General features: G+C 43.7%; 1 protein-coding gene across 7 annotated transcripts in view; it reads left to right on the top strand.

Moving 5' to 3' along the window:
* Nucleotides 1-15161, top strand: part of EFCAB11 (EF-hand calcium binding domain 11) — a 131913-nt gene that overhangs the window by 8044 nt on the left and 108708 nt on the right. For 6 of the 7 annotated variants that reach the window (XM_075129829.1, XM_048854741.2, XM_075129828.1 and 3 more), the window contains one exon: nucleotides 4690-4785. In XM_075129829.1, the coding sequence (XP_074985930.1) occupies nucleotides 4690-4785 (96 nt within the window). Of the gene's footprint in view, nucleotides 1-4689; nucleotides 4786-12265; nucleotides 12986-15161 lie in introns of those variants that run through there. The other variant, XM_048854738.2, reaches the window with a different exon arrangement.

The following is a 15161-nucleotide window of genomic DNA, read 5'->3' as shown; positions in this document are numbered from 1 at the left end:
TTCCTGCATAGATCCAGGTTTTCTCACATCCCCCCCACCCCCATACACACACAAACTCACTCTCCTGCTGGTAATAGCTCATCTAAACTGACCACTCTCCAAGTTTAAATCCAAGTTAAACCAGAACATCTGGGGGGGGGGGGTAGGAAAAAACAAGAGGAAACAGGCTACCTTGCATAATGACTTAGCCACTCCCAGTCTCTATTTAAGCCTAAATTAATAGTATCCAATTTGCAAATGAATTCCAATTCAGCAGTTTCTCGCTGGAGTCTGGATTTGAAGTTTTTTTGTTTTAAGATAGCGACCTTCATGTCTGTGATTGCGTGACCAGAGAGATTGAAGTGTTCTCCGACTGGTTTATGAATGTTATAATTCTTGACATCTGATTTGTGTCCATTTATTCTTTTACGTAGAGACTGTCCAGTTTGACCAATGTACATGGCAGAGGGGCATTGCTGGCACATGATGGCATATATCACATTGGTGGATGTGCAGGTGAACGAGCCTCTGATAGTGTGGCTGATGTTATTAGGCCCTGTGATGGTGTCCCCTGAATAGATATGTGGGCACAATTGGCAACGGGCTTTGTTGCAAGGATAAGTTCCTGGGTTAGTGGTTCTGTTGTGTGGTATGTGGTTGTTGGTGAGTATTTGCTTCAGGTTGCGGGGCTGTCTGTAGGCAAGGACTGGCCTGTCTCCCAAGACTTGTGAGAGTGTTGGGTCATCCTTTAGGATAGGTTGTAGATCCTTAATAATGCGTTGGAGGGGTTTTAGTTGGGGGCTGAAGGTGACCGCTAGTGGCGTTCTGTTATTTTCTTTGTTAGGCCTGTCCTGTAGTAGGTAACTTCTGGGAACTCTTCTGGCTCTATCAATCTGTTTCTTTACTTCTGCAGGTGGGTATTGTAGTTGTAAGAAAGCTTGACAGAGATCTTGTAGGTGTTTGTCTCTGTCTGAGGGGTTGGAGCAAATGCGGTTGTATCGCAGAGCTTGGCTGTAGACGATGGATCGTGTGGTGTGGTCAGGGTGAAAGCTGGAGGCATGCAGGTAGGAATAGCGGTCAGTAGGTTTCCGGTATAGGGTGGTGTTTATGTGGCCATTGTTTATTAGCACTGTAGTGTCCAGGAAGTGGATCTCTTGTGTGGACTGGACCAGGCTGAGGTTGGTGGTGGGATGGAAATTGTTGAAATCATGGTGGAATTCCTCAAGGGCTTCTTTTCCATGGGTCCAGATGATGAAGATGTCATCAATATAGCGCAAGTAGAGTAGGGGCTTTAGGGGACGAGAGCTGAGGAAGCGTTGTTCTAAATCAGCCATAAAAATGTTGGCATACTGTGGGGCCATGCGGGTACCCATAGCAGTGCCGCTGATCTGAAGGTATACATTGTCCCCAAATGTGAAATAGTTATGGGTAAGGACAAAGTCACAAAGTTCAGCCACCAGGTTGGCCGTGACATTATCGGGGATAGTGTTCTTGACGGCTTGTAATCCATCTTTGTGTGGAATGTTGGTGTAGAGGGCTTCTACATCCATAGTAGCCAGGATGGTGTTATCAGGAAGATCACCGATGGATTGAAGTTTCCTCAGGAAGTCAGTGGTGTCTCGAAGGTAGCTGGGAGTGCTGGTAGCGTAGGGCCTGAGGAGGGAGTCTACATAGCCAGACAATCCTGCTGTCAGGGTGCCAATGCCTGAGATGATGGGGCGCCCAGGATTTCCAGGTTTATGGATCTTGGGTAGTAGATAGAATATCCCAGGTCGGGGTTCCAGGGGTGTGTCTGTGCGGATTTGATCTTGTGCTTTTTCAGGAAGTTTCTTGAGCAAATGCTGTAGTTGCTTTTGGTAACTCTCAGTGGGATCATAGGGTAATGGCTTGTAGAAACTCGTGTTGGAGAGCTGCCGAGCAGCCTCTTGTTCATATTCCGACCTATTCATGATGACAACAGCACCTCCTTTGTCAGCCTTTTTGATTATGATGTCAGAGTTGTTTCTGAGGCTGTGGATGGCATTGCGTTCCGCATGGCTGAGGTTATGGGGCAAGTGATGCTGCCTTTCCACAATTTCAGCCCGTGCACGTCGGCGGAAGCACTCTATGTAGAAGTCCAGTCTGCTGTTCCGACCTTCAGGAAGAGTCCATCTAGAATCCCTCTTTCTGTAGTGTTGGCAGGGAGACCTCTGTGGATTAGTATGTTGTTCAGAGGTATTTTGGAAATCTAGTAACTCTTCATTTGGCCTTGATGCTGGTTCAGGGCAGGAGTAATGTTTGCATAATCATTCCTTCAGTGCATTATTAATTACTACTTGAAGTGCTCTGCTAATGAGGATAGCTGCATGACGGTTTGACAGAGTGGGAGAAAAAGGGGTGTAAAATTAATCAAATTAAGAACACAGCCTACATCAAAACTGGCTCAGCCTAACAACCTAATTACATAGGTTTTTTTTTCCTTCTGTATTCTAATTTATTGCAAACCCATGACTACAGCTAATAAAGAATGTAATTGTAAGCCCCTGATACCAGAATGCTGATGAAATAGGTAAGTTACACCAAGTAACCTGATAATGAAAGGCATGAACAAACAGGAATTTCATTAGCACTTTTTTTCTTAAAGCTGTTAGAGTAACAGGAGCCCTGTGTCTTTTTTTTTCCTTTGTCCTTTCACATTCCCACCTGGAATTGCTCATAAATATACCCCCCTCAAAAAAAATATTACCAAAATAAAAGTGAAGACCATGTTGTGGTTTGTTATCAGCACTTATGGGAGAAAATCCCTCATTAGAATTGTTATGATTCAAAATTTGTTATTTATGTTAACCTTCCTCTTAATAGTACATGTGTGGAAAATGCACTGTTTTTTTTCTGAAATGCTAGTTTATCTGAAAAGATTTGCTGCTTCCTGGTCATGAACTATGGCGGTTCCCCAGCAATTTGTTCAGCCCATGGCCTGAATCTGCACTGTGACTTAAGTGGGAGTTAAAGATGCTCAGTACTTTAAAGACAGGTTTCAGAGTAACAGCCGTGTTAGTCTGTATTCGCAAAAGAAAAGGAGTACAAGGTGCCACAAGTACTTTAAAGAGAAACTCAAGGTTTCATAGGAGCAGGACTTTCGTGTAGGTTGATTTCCAGGAATCTGTTCAAAATGTTAGGCCTGGTCTACATTACAGTTAGGTTGACATAAGCTGTCTTCTATCAACCTAGGTGTGGAAGTGTCTTCACTTAAATTTGGCTCCTGACAATGTAAGTGCCTCTCTATGCTGATTTAGTAACACCAGCTCCCTAGTGGCATAGAATCACACTTGATGTAATTAGGTTGGTGTAGTGTCAGTGCAGACATTATGTTGCCTATGTTGACTGTTAGTGGCCTTCAGGAGCCATCCCACAATGCCCAACATTGACAATACAATAGGTACAAGTACTCCTGGCTGGTGAGGATGTACACAACTAGCCAAGTGTGTGCACACTCAAGCAATTTAATAATTGTTGTGGCTGTGTGGCAACATAAGTTAGGTCGACACAATTCTGTAGTGTAGACCTGGCCTTAGATTCCCACAAGGCCCTAAATTTTGCCAGATATTTATGCACAGTTAAAATGAAAAGAATATAAACCACATTAATAAGCAGGGCTTTGGAGCTGTGCTCCAACTCCAGGCAAAAACCTGCAGCTTCGCGCTCCAGCTCTGGGCTCTGCTCCAAAGCCCTGCTAATAAGAAAACATTTTTGATGTTGTGAATTAATAACAATTTACTAACTGGAAAAAAAAAGTTTCTATATTTAAAGACATCAGACTGAAATTTAGGGTTGTGGGTGGTGTGTGGTTTTTTTTGTTTTTTTTTTTTTAAATGAGCTAAAAGCAGTAGGACTCCACTGGCCGTGAGTCACGTTGTGAAATAAAAGAAAAGGAGTACTTGTGGCACCTTAGAGACTAACCAATTTATTTGAGCATAAGCTTTCATGAGCTACAGCTCACTTCATCGGATGCATTCAGTGGAAAATACAGTGAGGAGATTTATATACACACAGAACATGAAAAAATGGGTATCATACACACTGTAAGGAGAGTGATCACTTAAGATGAGCTATTACCAGCAGGAAAGCGGGGGCGGGGGGAGAGAAAGAAAACCTTTTGTAGTGATAATCAAGGTGGGCCATTTCCAGCAGTTAACAAAAACGTCTGAGGAACAGTGGGGGGGGGGGGGGAATAAACATGGGGAAATAGTTTTACTTTGTGTAATGACTCATCCACTCCCAGTCTCTATTCAAGCCTGAGTTAATTGTATCCAGTTTGCAAATTAATTCCAATTCAGCAGTCTCTCGTTGGAGTCTGTTTCTGAAGTCTTTTTGTTGTAATATTGCGACTTTTAGGTCAGAGATCGAGTGACCAGAGAGATTTGAAGTGTTCTCCGACTGGTTTATGAATGTTATAATTCTTGACATTTGATTTGTGTCCATTTATTCTTTTACGTAGCAACTGTCCAGTTTGACCAATGTACATGGCAGAGGGCCATTAAACCTGTTGTGAGATAAGGCATGCGAAACATGTTCAGACAGCAATGTGATTTTTAAGCTGCAAGTTTTAAATACAATATCTTTTTCCAAATAAGTATTTGTTTTATTTCTCACACACAGTTTTAATAAGTAATAACAGTAACTTCAGGTCAGGTGTACTGTTGTTTCTTAATGGCAATCTATTTACTTCAGGTTTTTGAAGCTTGTGATGAAGATAAGAAAGGATATTTAAGCAGAGAGGACTTTAAGGTCGCTGTGGTGATGCTATTTGGTTACAAACCATCAAAGGTATAGCTTATTTTTTTTCTCCATCATGTCTTAAAGACTAAATTTATAAGGATATCTCACTACTGAGAACACCGTATGCAAAATAGTCTAGTCTAATAGATCCAGTTCATGAAATTAACAGAAGTGTAGTCTGATTCTTAGAGGTCAGGTGTCAGCTGTCTGTGTGTATTTAAAAACAAAAGGCCAAAGCTATTAATCATGTTGGGAACATTATCACTATCCACATTAATTTTGCGAAATCCTACTCTGAGGATGCACGGGTGTACAAGGTGGGTGGGAAAAGAGGGTGTAGTGAGCCCTGCTTAGTTTAAAGTGTGATATGAGATCCAAATGATTGTGCATTAATATACACACAGTCTATTTGCTTATGAGGTTCTTTGAGAAGAAATTACTGTATGTTACAATAAGTAAACACATGTTCTCACAAACTGAGTCACTTACGGCTCCAAGAAGTGCAAAATGTACTTCTTCAACCCTGCCTTTTCTGACATATAAACACAGCAGCAGACAGGGTTTTTTTTATTTGTTTTTGTTTTTTTAAGCCTACCAAAACACTACACAACATACAGTTTTTTACCTCAGGAGAGGATGAGAGAGAGAATAAAATACATGTGCAAAATGTTAGGCTTGTCACTTCTTACAGTATTGGAATGCGGTCATATACTTTGCGGATGGGAATGGAACCTGAACAGACTAGATAGAACATGTATAAAAGATTATACAATCATGGTCTTGTATGTAATCACTGAAATAAATATATCTGTGTCCATCGCCATGTTACTATCCAGACACATGTTTACACATGTAGCTGGTTAATCTTACGTAGTGTCCACTTAGTGCACAGTACATTATTTCCTTATTATGTTAATTTCTCAACCAGCTTCTCCCCTCCCCTTCTCCCAGTTTATCAAAGCAATCACTCTTCATGGAGGCCTAAATATGCTGCAAGCTAACTTCAAACCACTTGTCATTCATTTAAGTGCTAAAAAAAAATCCTAAAAAGTTTAGTGTTGTTTTTTCCCCTTATGATCCAATTACTCTGGGGCTTTGCTGAGAAATGCTTAATTTTTGCACACAATTGAAGACCAAACCTTTTCCAGAGATGTACTCAAAATACATATTAACTAACAATCTCAGTTTTTTAACTTCTGATAATATCTCTTGTCATAAATATAAAGGGCAGGGTGAACCCCTTTGAAATCCCTCCTGGCCAGGGGAAAGCTCCTCTCACCTGTAAAGGGTTAAGAAGCTAAAGGTAACCTCGCTGGCACCTGACCAAAATGACCAATGAGGAGACAAGATACTTTCAAAAGCTGGGAGGAGGGAGAGGAACAAAGGGTCTGTCTGTGTGCTGCTCTTGCCAGAGACAGAACAGGAATGGAGTCTTAGAACTTTTAGTAAGTAATCTAGCTAGGTATGTGTTAGATTATGATTTCTTTAAATGGCTGAGAAAAGAATTGTGCTGAATAGAATAACTATTTCTGTCTGTATATCTTTTTTGTAACTTAAGGTTTTGCCTAGAGGGGTTCTCTATGTTTTGAATCTAATTACCCTGTAAGATATCTACCATCCTGATTTTACAGGGGGGATTTCTTTATTTCTATTTACTTCTATTTTTGTATTAAAAGTCTTCTTGTAAAAACTGAATGCTTTTTTCATTGTTCTCAGATCCAAGGGTTTGGGTCTGTGGTCACCTATGCAAATTGGTGAGGCTTTTTATCCAACATTTCCCAGGGAAGGGGGGGTGCAAGTGTTGGGAGGATTGTCCATTGTTCTTAAGATCCAAGGGTCTGGGTCTGTAGTCACCTAGGCAAATTGGTGAGGCTTTTTACCAAACCTTGTCCAGGAAGTGGGGTGCAAGGTTTTGGGAAGTATTTTGGGGGGACAGACGCGTCCAAACAGCTCTTCCCCAGCATCAAGGGAACAGTTCCAGACCGAACAGGAAGCAGATGAAAGCCTCCAGAGAGCTTGGACGGCGGCACGGAGCAACCCACCGCCTCTCAGCTCTTCTAATCGATCCAGGTTTGTTGTAGAAAGAGGACTTTTATACAAGGAAACTCTTTCTGGTGGACACCAGGAAGACTGGCATCCTCAGAGACAGTTGGTAGTTCCAACTAAATACCGGGCCAAGCTCTTGAGCTTAGCCCATGATCACCCTAGTGGCCATGCTGGTGTGAACAGGACCAAAGACCGTTTGGGGGGGTCATTCCACTGGGAGGGAATGGGCAAAGATGTTTCTACCTATGTCCAGTCTTGTGAGGTGTGCCAAAGAGTGGGAAAACCCCAAGACCAGGTCAAAGCCCCTCTCCAGCCACTCCCCATCATTGAAGTTCCATTTCAGCGAGTAGCTGTGGATATTCTGGGTCCTTTTCCGAAAAAGACACCCAGAGGAAAGCAGTACATACTGACTTTCATGGATTTTGCCACCCGATGGCCGGAAGCAGTAGCTCTAAGCAACACCAGGGCTAAAAGTGTGTGCCAGGCACTAGCAGACATTTTTGCCAGGGTAGGTTGGCCCTCCGACATCCTCACCGATGCAGGGACTAATTTCCTGGCAGGAACTATGAAAAACCTTTGGGAAGCTCATGGGGTAAATCACTTGGTTGCCACTCCTTACCATCATCAAACAAATGGCATGGTGGAGAAGTTTAATGGAACTTTGGGGGCCATGATACGTAAATTTGTAAATGAGCACTCCAATGATTGGGACCTAGTGTTGCAGCAGTTGCTCTTTGCCTACAGAGCTGTACCACATCCCAGTTTAGGGTTTTCCCCATTTGAACTTGTATATGGCCGTGAGGTTAAGGGGCCATTGCAGTTGGTGAAGCAGCAATGGGAGGGATTTACACCTTCTCCAGGAACTAACATTCTGGACTTTGTAACCAACCTACAGAACACCCTCCGAACCTCTTTAGCCCTTGCTAGAGAAAACTTACAGGATGCTCAAAAAGAGCAAAAAGCCTGGTATGATAAACATGCCAGGGAGCGTTCCTTCAAAGTAGGAGACCAGGTCATGGTCTTAAAGGCGCTCCAGGCCCATAAAATGGAAGCATCTTGGGAAGGGCCATTCACGGTCCAGGAGCGCCTGGGAGCTGTTAATTATCTCATAGTATTCCCCACCTCCAACCGAAAGCCTAAGGTGTACCATATTAATTCTCTAAAGCCCTTTTATTCCAGAGAATTAAAGGTTTGTCAGTTTACAGCCCAGGGAGGAGACGACGCTGAGTGGCCTGAAGGTGTTTACTACGAAGGGAAATGTGCTGGTGGTGTGGAAGAGGTGAACCTCTCCATGACCCTTGGGCGTATGCAGCGACAGCAGATCCAGGAGCTGTGCACTAGCTACGCGCCAACGTTCTCAGCCACCCCAGGACTGACTGAACGGGCATACCACTCCATTGACACAGGTAATGCTCACCCAATTAGGGTCCAACCTTACCGGGTGTCTCCTCAAGCTAAAACTGCTATAGAACGGGAGATCCAGGATATGTTACAGATGGGTGTAATCCGCCCCTCTGAAAGTGCATGGGCATCTCCAGTGGTTCTAGTTCCCAAACCAGATGGGGAAATACGTTTTTGCGTGGACTACCGTAAGCTAAATGCTGTAACTCGCCCAGACAACTATCCAATGCCACGCACAGATGAACTATTAGAGAAACTGGGACGGGCCCAGTTCATCTCTACCTTGGACTTAACCAAGGGGTACTGGCAGGTACCGCTAGACGAATCTGCCAAGGAAAGGTCAGCCTTCATCACACATCTCGGGCTGTATGAATTTAATGTACTCCCTTTCGGGCTGCGAAATGCACCCGCCACTTTCCAAAGACTTGTAGATGGTCTCCTAGCGGGATTAGGAGAATATGCAGTCGCCTACCTTGACGATGTGGCCATATTTTCGGATTCCTGGGCAGACCACCTGGAACATCTACAAAAAGTCCTTGAGCGCATAAGGGAGGCAGGACTAACTGTTAAGGCTAAGAAGTGTCAAATAGGCCTAAACAGAGTGACTTACCTTGGACACCAGGTGGGTCAAGGAACTATCAGCCCCCTACAGGCCAAAGTGGATGCTATCCAAAAGTGGCCTGTCCCAAAGTCAAAGAAACAGGTTCAATCCTTCTTAGGCTTGGCCGGTTATTACAGACGATTTGTACCGCACTACAGCCAAATCGCTGCCCCACTGACAGACCTAACCAAAAAGAAACAGCCAAATGCTGTTCAGTGGACCGGAAAGTGTCAGAAGGCCTTTAACAAGCTTAAAGCGACACTCATGTCTGACCCTGTACTAAGGGCCCCAGACTTTGACAAACCGTTCCTAGTAACCACAGATGCGTCCGAGCGTGGTGTGGGAGCAGTTTTAATGCAGAAAGGACCTGATCAAGAATTCCACCCTGTAGTGTTTCTCAGCAAAAAACTGTCTGAGAGGGAAAGCAACTGGTCAGTCACTGAAAAAGAATGTTATGCCATTGTCTACGCTCTGGAAAAGCTACGCCCATATGTTTGGGGACGGCGTTTCCACCTGCAAACCGACCATGCTGCACTGAAGTGGCTTCACACCGTCAAAGAAACTAACAAAAAACTTCTTCGGTGGAGTTTAGCTCTCCAAGATTTTGATTTCGACATCCAACACATCTCAGGAGCTTCTAACAAAGTGGCTGATGCACTCTCCCGTGAAAGTTTCCCAGAATCAACTAGTTAAAATCGTCCTTGAGATGTGGAAAATATTGTTAGTCTTTATGTACTTGGTAGTATATTTAGAGATGCATGTGTCTTATTAACTCTGTTTTCCTAGAGCTCCAGGAAGAAATCCCAGCCAGTGTTTCACCCTAGCTGAGATTTGGGGGGCGTGTCATAAATATAAAGGGCAGGGTGAACCCCTTTGAAATCCCTCCTGGCCAGGGGAAAGCTCCTCTCACCTGTAAAGGGTTAAGAAGCTAAAGGTAACCTCGCTGGCACCTGACCAAAATGACCAATGAGGAGACAAGATACTTTCAAAAGCTGGGAGGAGGGAGAGGAACAAAGGGTCTGTCTGTGTGCTGCTCTTGCCAGAGACAGAACAGGAATGGAGTCTTAGAACTTTTAGTAAGTAATCTAGCTAGGTATGTGTTAGATTATGATTTCTTTAAATGGCTGAGAAAAGAATTGTGCTGAATAGAATAACTATTTCTGTCTGTATATCTTTTTTGTAACTTAAGGTTTTGCCTAGAGGGGTTCTCTATGTTTTGAATCTAATTACCCTGTAAGATATCTACCATCCTGATTTTACAGGGGGGATTTCTTTATTTCTATTTACTTCTATTTTTTTATTAAAAGTCTTCTTGTAAAAACTGAATGCTTTTTTCATTGTTCTCAGATCCAAGGGTTTGGGTCTGTGGTCACCTATGCAAATTGGTGAGGCTTTTTATCCAACATTTCCCAGGGAAGGGGGGGTGCAAGTGTTGGGAGGATTGTCCATTGTTCTTAAGATCCAAGGGTCTGGGTCTGTAGTCACCTAGGCAAATTGGTGAGGCTTTTTACCAAACCTTGTCCAGGAAGTGGGGTGCAAGGTTTTGGGAAGTATTTTGGGGGGACAGACGCGTCCAAACAGCTCTTCCCCAGTAACCAGTAATTGTTTGGTGGTGGTAGCGGCCATTCCAAGGATAACGGGTGTAATATTTTGTACCTTGGGGAAGTTTTGACCTAAGCTGGTAAAGATAAGCTTAGGGGGTTTTTCATGCAGGTCCCCACATCTGTACCCTAGAGTTCAGAGTGGGGGAGGAACCGTGACATCTCTAGTTACAGTTTTTTAAATATTAATAATATCCGTTTTTAAACCACAAGGTGTCACCAGTAAACTCTTTAGTGGATGATGTACAAAGTAAGGATTGAATTATATAGTATTGTTGCATTATCCTGCCAGGAGATCACTCTTCACAGCTCCTTGCTTTCCTTCACAATGATTTTATCTAGTCTGACAACTTATAGTTTATCAGTGGACATTTGGTATTATATATTTTTATAAAATAATTTTTAAAGATTCTAAACTTATTGCTATTAATATATGCAGTGTAATCGTAGTCCTGTTGATCCCAGGATATTAGAGAGGTAAGGTGTGTGAGGTAATATCTTTTATTGGGCCAACAATTGTTGGTGAAAGACACTAGCTTTCGAGCCTTAGCTTCGACACTTAGCTCTGTGTGGCCCAAAAAACTTCTTTCTCTGAGCAACCGAAGTTGGTCCAATAACAGATATTACCTCACCCACCTTGTCTCTCTACTACTAAAATGACATTTCTAGCAAGATGACCCACCTGAGATAAGTGTCCAGTGATGAATTAAAATGGAGAGAAGTAACACCATTTTTTGTACTGATATTTCTGTTACCTGTATTTTGTCAGTGCTTGTATGCCAACACAATAAATTTACTATCTAGGTAGAATAACTCGCAATTAAAAATGTTTTTGAATGCAAAGCATTTTCCCATATGTTTTACCAATTTCAGCAATTGGTTTATATTGTGTAATGAATACTAAAGTATCAGAAATGTGATCGTTCAAATTTCTGAAGGAAGTTATTTGTTACTGGGGAGAAAAAACTTTCTTTCTGGAAATCTGATTAATTGTTACCCTCCAACCATTTGAGCCGATATAAAATGCTCTGGAAGGATGAGTCTGGTTTTTATTTTTGTTTTTTTATAATCACGCTACTCCAGCTAAGCTGTCATTTTAGTGGCAGCTCGGTGTGCTAAAATGCGCGTTTGGGCCTAATGCTCCTCAGAGCAGTGAGGTCACTGCAAAAGCACCAGGATCAATCCATAAGGGAAAGAGAACATCTCAGATAGTTCTGGACTAAATTCTCTTGGCTGCTGCAAATAGCATCATAAATGGGTCTCAGAGGGAGCCTCATCCAACACATTCGTTGGTAGGAGGGATGCTGCAATACAGGGCTTTTGAGGATGGAGGTGGGAGAAACTGGGGTAAGTTATCTCCCCCTACTTTGCATACCACTCACCCTACATTTTTTATTTAAATCATTCATTCTGCAGTTTCAACACTTTTATTTTGAGAACATTTCTTTAAAATACTCTGTAAGATAGACCGTTGTTGAAACAGGAACTTCCTTTTTTTTTTTTTTTTTAAGGGAAATAGCCCCCATCCCAAAAAATGTGACTGCTTAATTTTAAATAGGCCCCATCCCAAAAACATATGACTGCTTAATTTTCCACACATGAATAAGTCCATTTGAGTTCAGTTAAGCACATATTTATTTTTGAAAGATTGGGGACTTAGTTAGAATTGGTGTACTCTTTGGCCTTGTCTACACTACACAGTTTTGTCGATAAAAGTCAGCTTTCATTGACAAAATAGTGGAGGTTTACACGCAACAATGCTCCTCCTGCCGATTTAACTCTCCTGCTACGCTGACAAAATAAAACCACCTCAACGAGAGGTGTAGAGCTTTTTGCAGCAAAGTCAGATCGACGCAGCATCAGTGTAGACACTGTGTTTGCTTATGTCACCATAAATGGCCTCTAAGAGGTGTCCGACAATGCCCATCCTGACCCCTCTGGTCAGGATACTGTTAGAACTCTGCTGCCCTGCAGCCCGGTATACAGGCATCTACCCTTCCCCCTTTAAAGGACTGGACTTTTTGAAATTCCACTTCCTGTTTGCTCGGTGTGCAGACCTCACATTGCATCTTCCCAGCTGACCATGGCGGCTCCGCACAGCAAACGCTTGGAGTACAGTGGAATTGTTGGATCTGCTGCATCTGTGGGGAGAAGAGGCTGTACGGTCCCGGCTCCACTCCACCCATAGAACTTCGATACCTACAGGAAGATTTCTTGTGGCATGTTGGAGAGGGCCACGAATGGGACGCGCATCAGTGCAAGTTAAGATCAAGGAGCTGAGGCAGACGTACCAGAAAACATGGGAGGCAGACGCTCTGGTACTGCACCAAAGATCTGATGCTTCTACAAGAAACTGGACGCCATCCTTAGCAGTGACCCCACTTCCACCACCAAGAGCCACATGGATGCTTTGTGGACGGGGTGGGGGAGGATGGAGACAGTGGCCAGTGGACTGGAAGTAGAGTTGGAGAATGAGGTGGACAGGTGACAGAGTCATCCAGTAGTGTGGCTAGCCAGGACCTCTTCTCTACTCCAGATGGTTCAAGCCAGTCTCAGCACTTCGGCTTTGGCGTGCGTGATGCAGGAGAGGGGAGCTCTGGTAAGTGGTCATTTTGATTTGATACTGCTCAGTTACATGAGGTAGAGCTGTTCTTGGTTTTGTTATTTGCTAGAAGTGGGTTAAGGGATAGAAATGTACAAGACTAGCAGTATTTGCATCTGCTTCCCATTCACATCTGTAGCTACACAGTGGGGACCCTGCTGAAAAAGTTGTTAATGCACACCAAGATTTCACAGGAATCCTTCGGAGAGATCTCTAGGAAACTTTTCTAGAGGTACTTGCCAATCTTCTGCTGAAGGTTCCTTAGCAGAGCTGCCTTTCTCCCCCAATCAGTAATCACTTCTGCAGGGACCAAAGCAGCATAGGGACCTGGTCTGAAGCCACATGCATGCAGGAGATTCATCCTTGCATCCTTGTTTATCCTCTGGAGTGAGATATCAGCTTGAATTACCCCCACCTGTGGAAAAAGGTGGCAGAATTTACAATAGTCACTTGCACTGATCCCCTTAAAAAAAACACCTAGACCCTTGGCTCCATCTTGGACCTTCCTCTCTTCCCCCAGGCTGAACTCACCATGTTTAGTACGGTCGCTGAGCTTTGTGCTTGCCAAGGGAGAGTGAGAGAGAGGTGTATTTAACTACTATGATTCAGTGTTGTGAGTGCACTCACAATACTGCCTCTGTTTGTTGTTTCTTGTGCTTCTACAAATGTGCTCTGGAGGGGAACTTCCTACACGCCAGTGGAGCACCTCCATCAGACAAGGAGGTGACCCAGGATGCAAAAGGAGGACATGATTAAGGGAGGTGTTCCAATTGTCTGACACCACAGATCATGATCACAGAGCGTGGAGAGAGACAATTAATGAAAAATTGAAAATAGATGGCCTGGAGAGGAAGCAGCACCAAGAGCGTATTTCAGAGAGGCAGGATCGGATGATAAAACTGATGCAGGACCAAACAGATGCTAAAGTCCCTGATTGTGCTGTAGTCAGAATACGTATGCTCGCCTTCCCCTGCAGCCTAAACAGAACAGCGTGCCATGCCCTCCCCGACTCCTCGCACATATTCTTTGCATCTTCCCGGCCCGTCTCAGTACCACCTTCACTCACCCTTTTGGACAGGTAATGATAGCTGGACTTATACACAGCTATGAGCACCTCCTTTAATAGAGTGCTTGTCAGAGTCGTCTCCCTTGCAAGAAATCAAATTCTGTGTATTGGTCATTGCTGTTTAATAAAAATGTACTCATAGAAAGAAAATTAAGCTTTATTTTTCTCCTACACACAATGGTTGCTGCTGGCATTCATACACAGTGGCAATGAGCACATTTACAAACTACAAATCATACTCAGGAAGCAATCATCACAAGGGTTATTCCAGGTGGCAAGTAAACGAGCCTGGCTGACTGCATTATGTAAAGGCACATTACTGGGGCTCATTGTCAAAATGCTGCTACAAAGCCTCCCTGATTCAAATAGCCCCCTTTTTGAGCCCCTCTAATAGCCCTGGTATCTGGCTGCTCCAAATCAGCTGCCATCCGATCTGCCTCGATGCTCCACCCCTGGACTTTTCCCCCTTAGCTTCACAAGTATTATGCAGAGTACAGCAGGCTGGGCTATGACCATGGCAATATTTTCCTCATTGAGATCTAACCTGCAATAAAGGTAGCACCAGTGAGCTTTTAATCTGTCAAACGCACATTCATCGGTCATTCTGCACCTGCTCAACCTGTTGTTGAAGCACTCCTTGCTGCTGCCAATGTTTCTGGTATAAGGCTTCATGAGCCATGGGAGTAAGGGGTAGACTAGGTCTCCCACGATCACTATGGGCATTTCAGTGTCCTCCATTGGAATCTTCTGGTCTGGAAAGAAAGTCTCTGCTTGCAGCTTTCTATACGAGCCAATGTTCCTGAAGGTGTGTGCGTCATGAATCTTTCCTGACCACCCCACATTGTTGTTAGCAAAACAACCCTGGTGATCCACAAGCACCTGCAGTACCATAGAGAAGCAACCCTTTCGATTGATGTACTCCATCGCAAGATGGTCCAGGGCCAAAATTGGGATATGCATGCCATCTGTCACCCTACTGCAGTTAGGGAATCCCATTGCCACAGAACCATCCCCCATTTCACACACATTTCATAGCAACACAGCCCTTCATAGCAGGATGTGATTAATGGCCCTGCACGTTTGTGTAAACGCAACCCCTGTGGTGGA

This window comes from Caretta caretta, chromosome 6 (assembly GCF_965140235.1).
Source record: "Caretta caretta isolate rCarCar2 chromosome 6, rCarCar1.hap1, whole genome shotgun sequence".
Taxonomy (NCBI): Eukaryota; Metazoa; Chordata; order Testudines; family Cheloniidae; genus Caretta; species Caretta caretta.
Note: the sequence above shows the minus strand (reverse complement) of the source record. Positions and strands in the feature narration are given on the sequence as shown.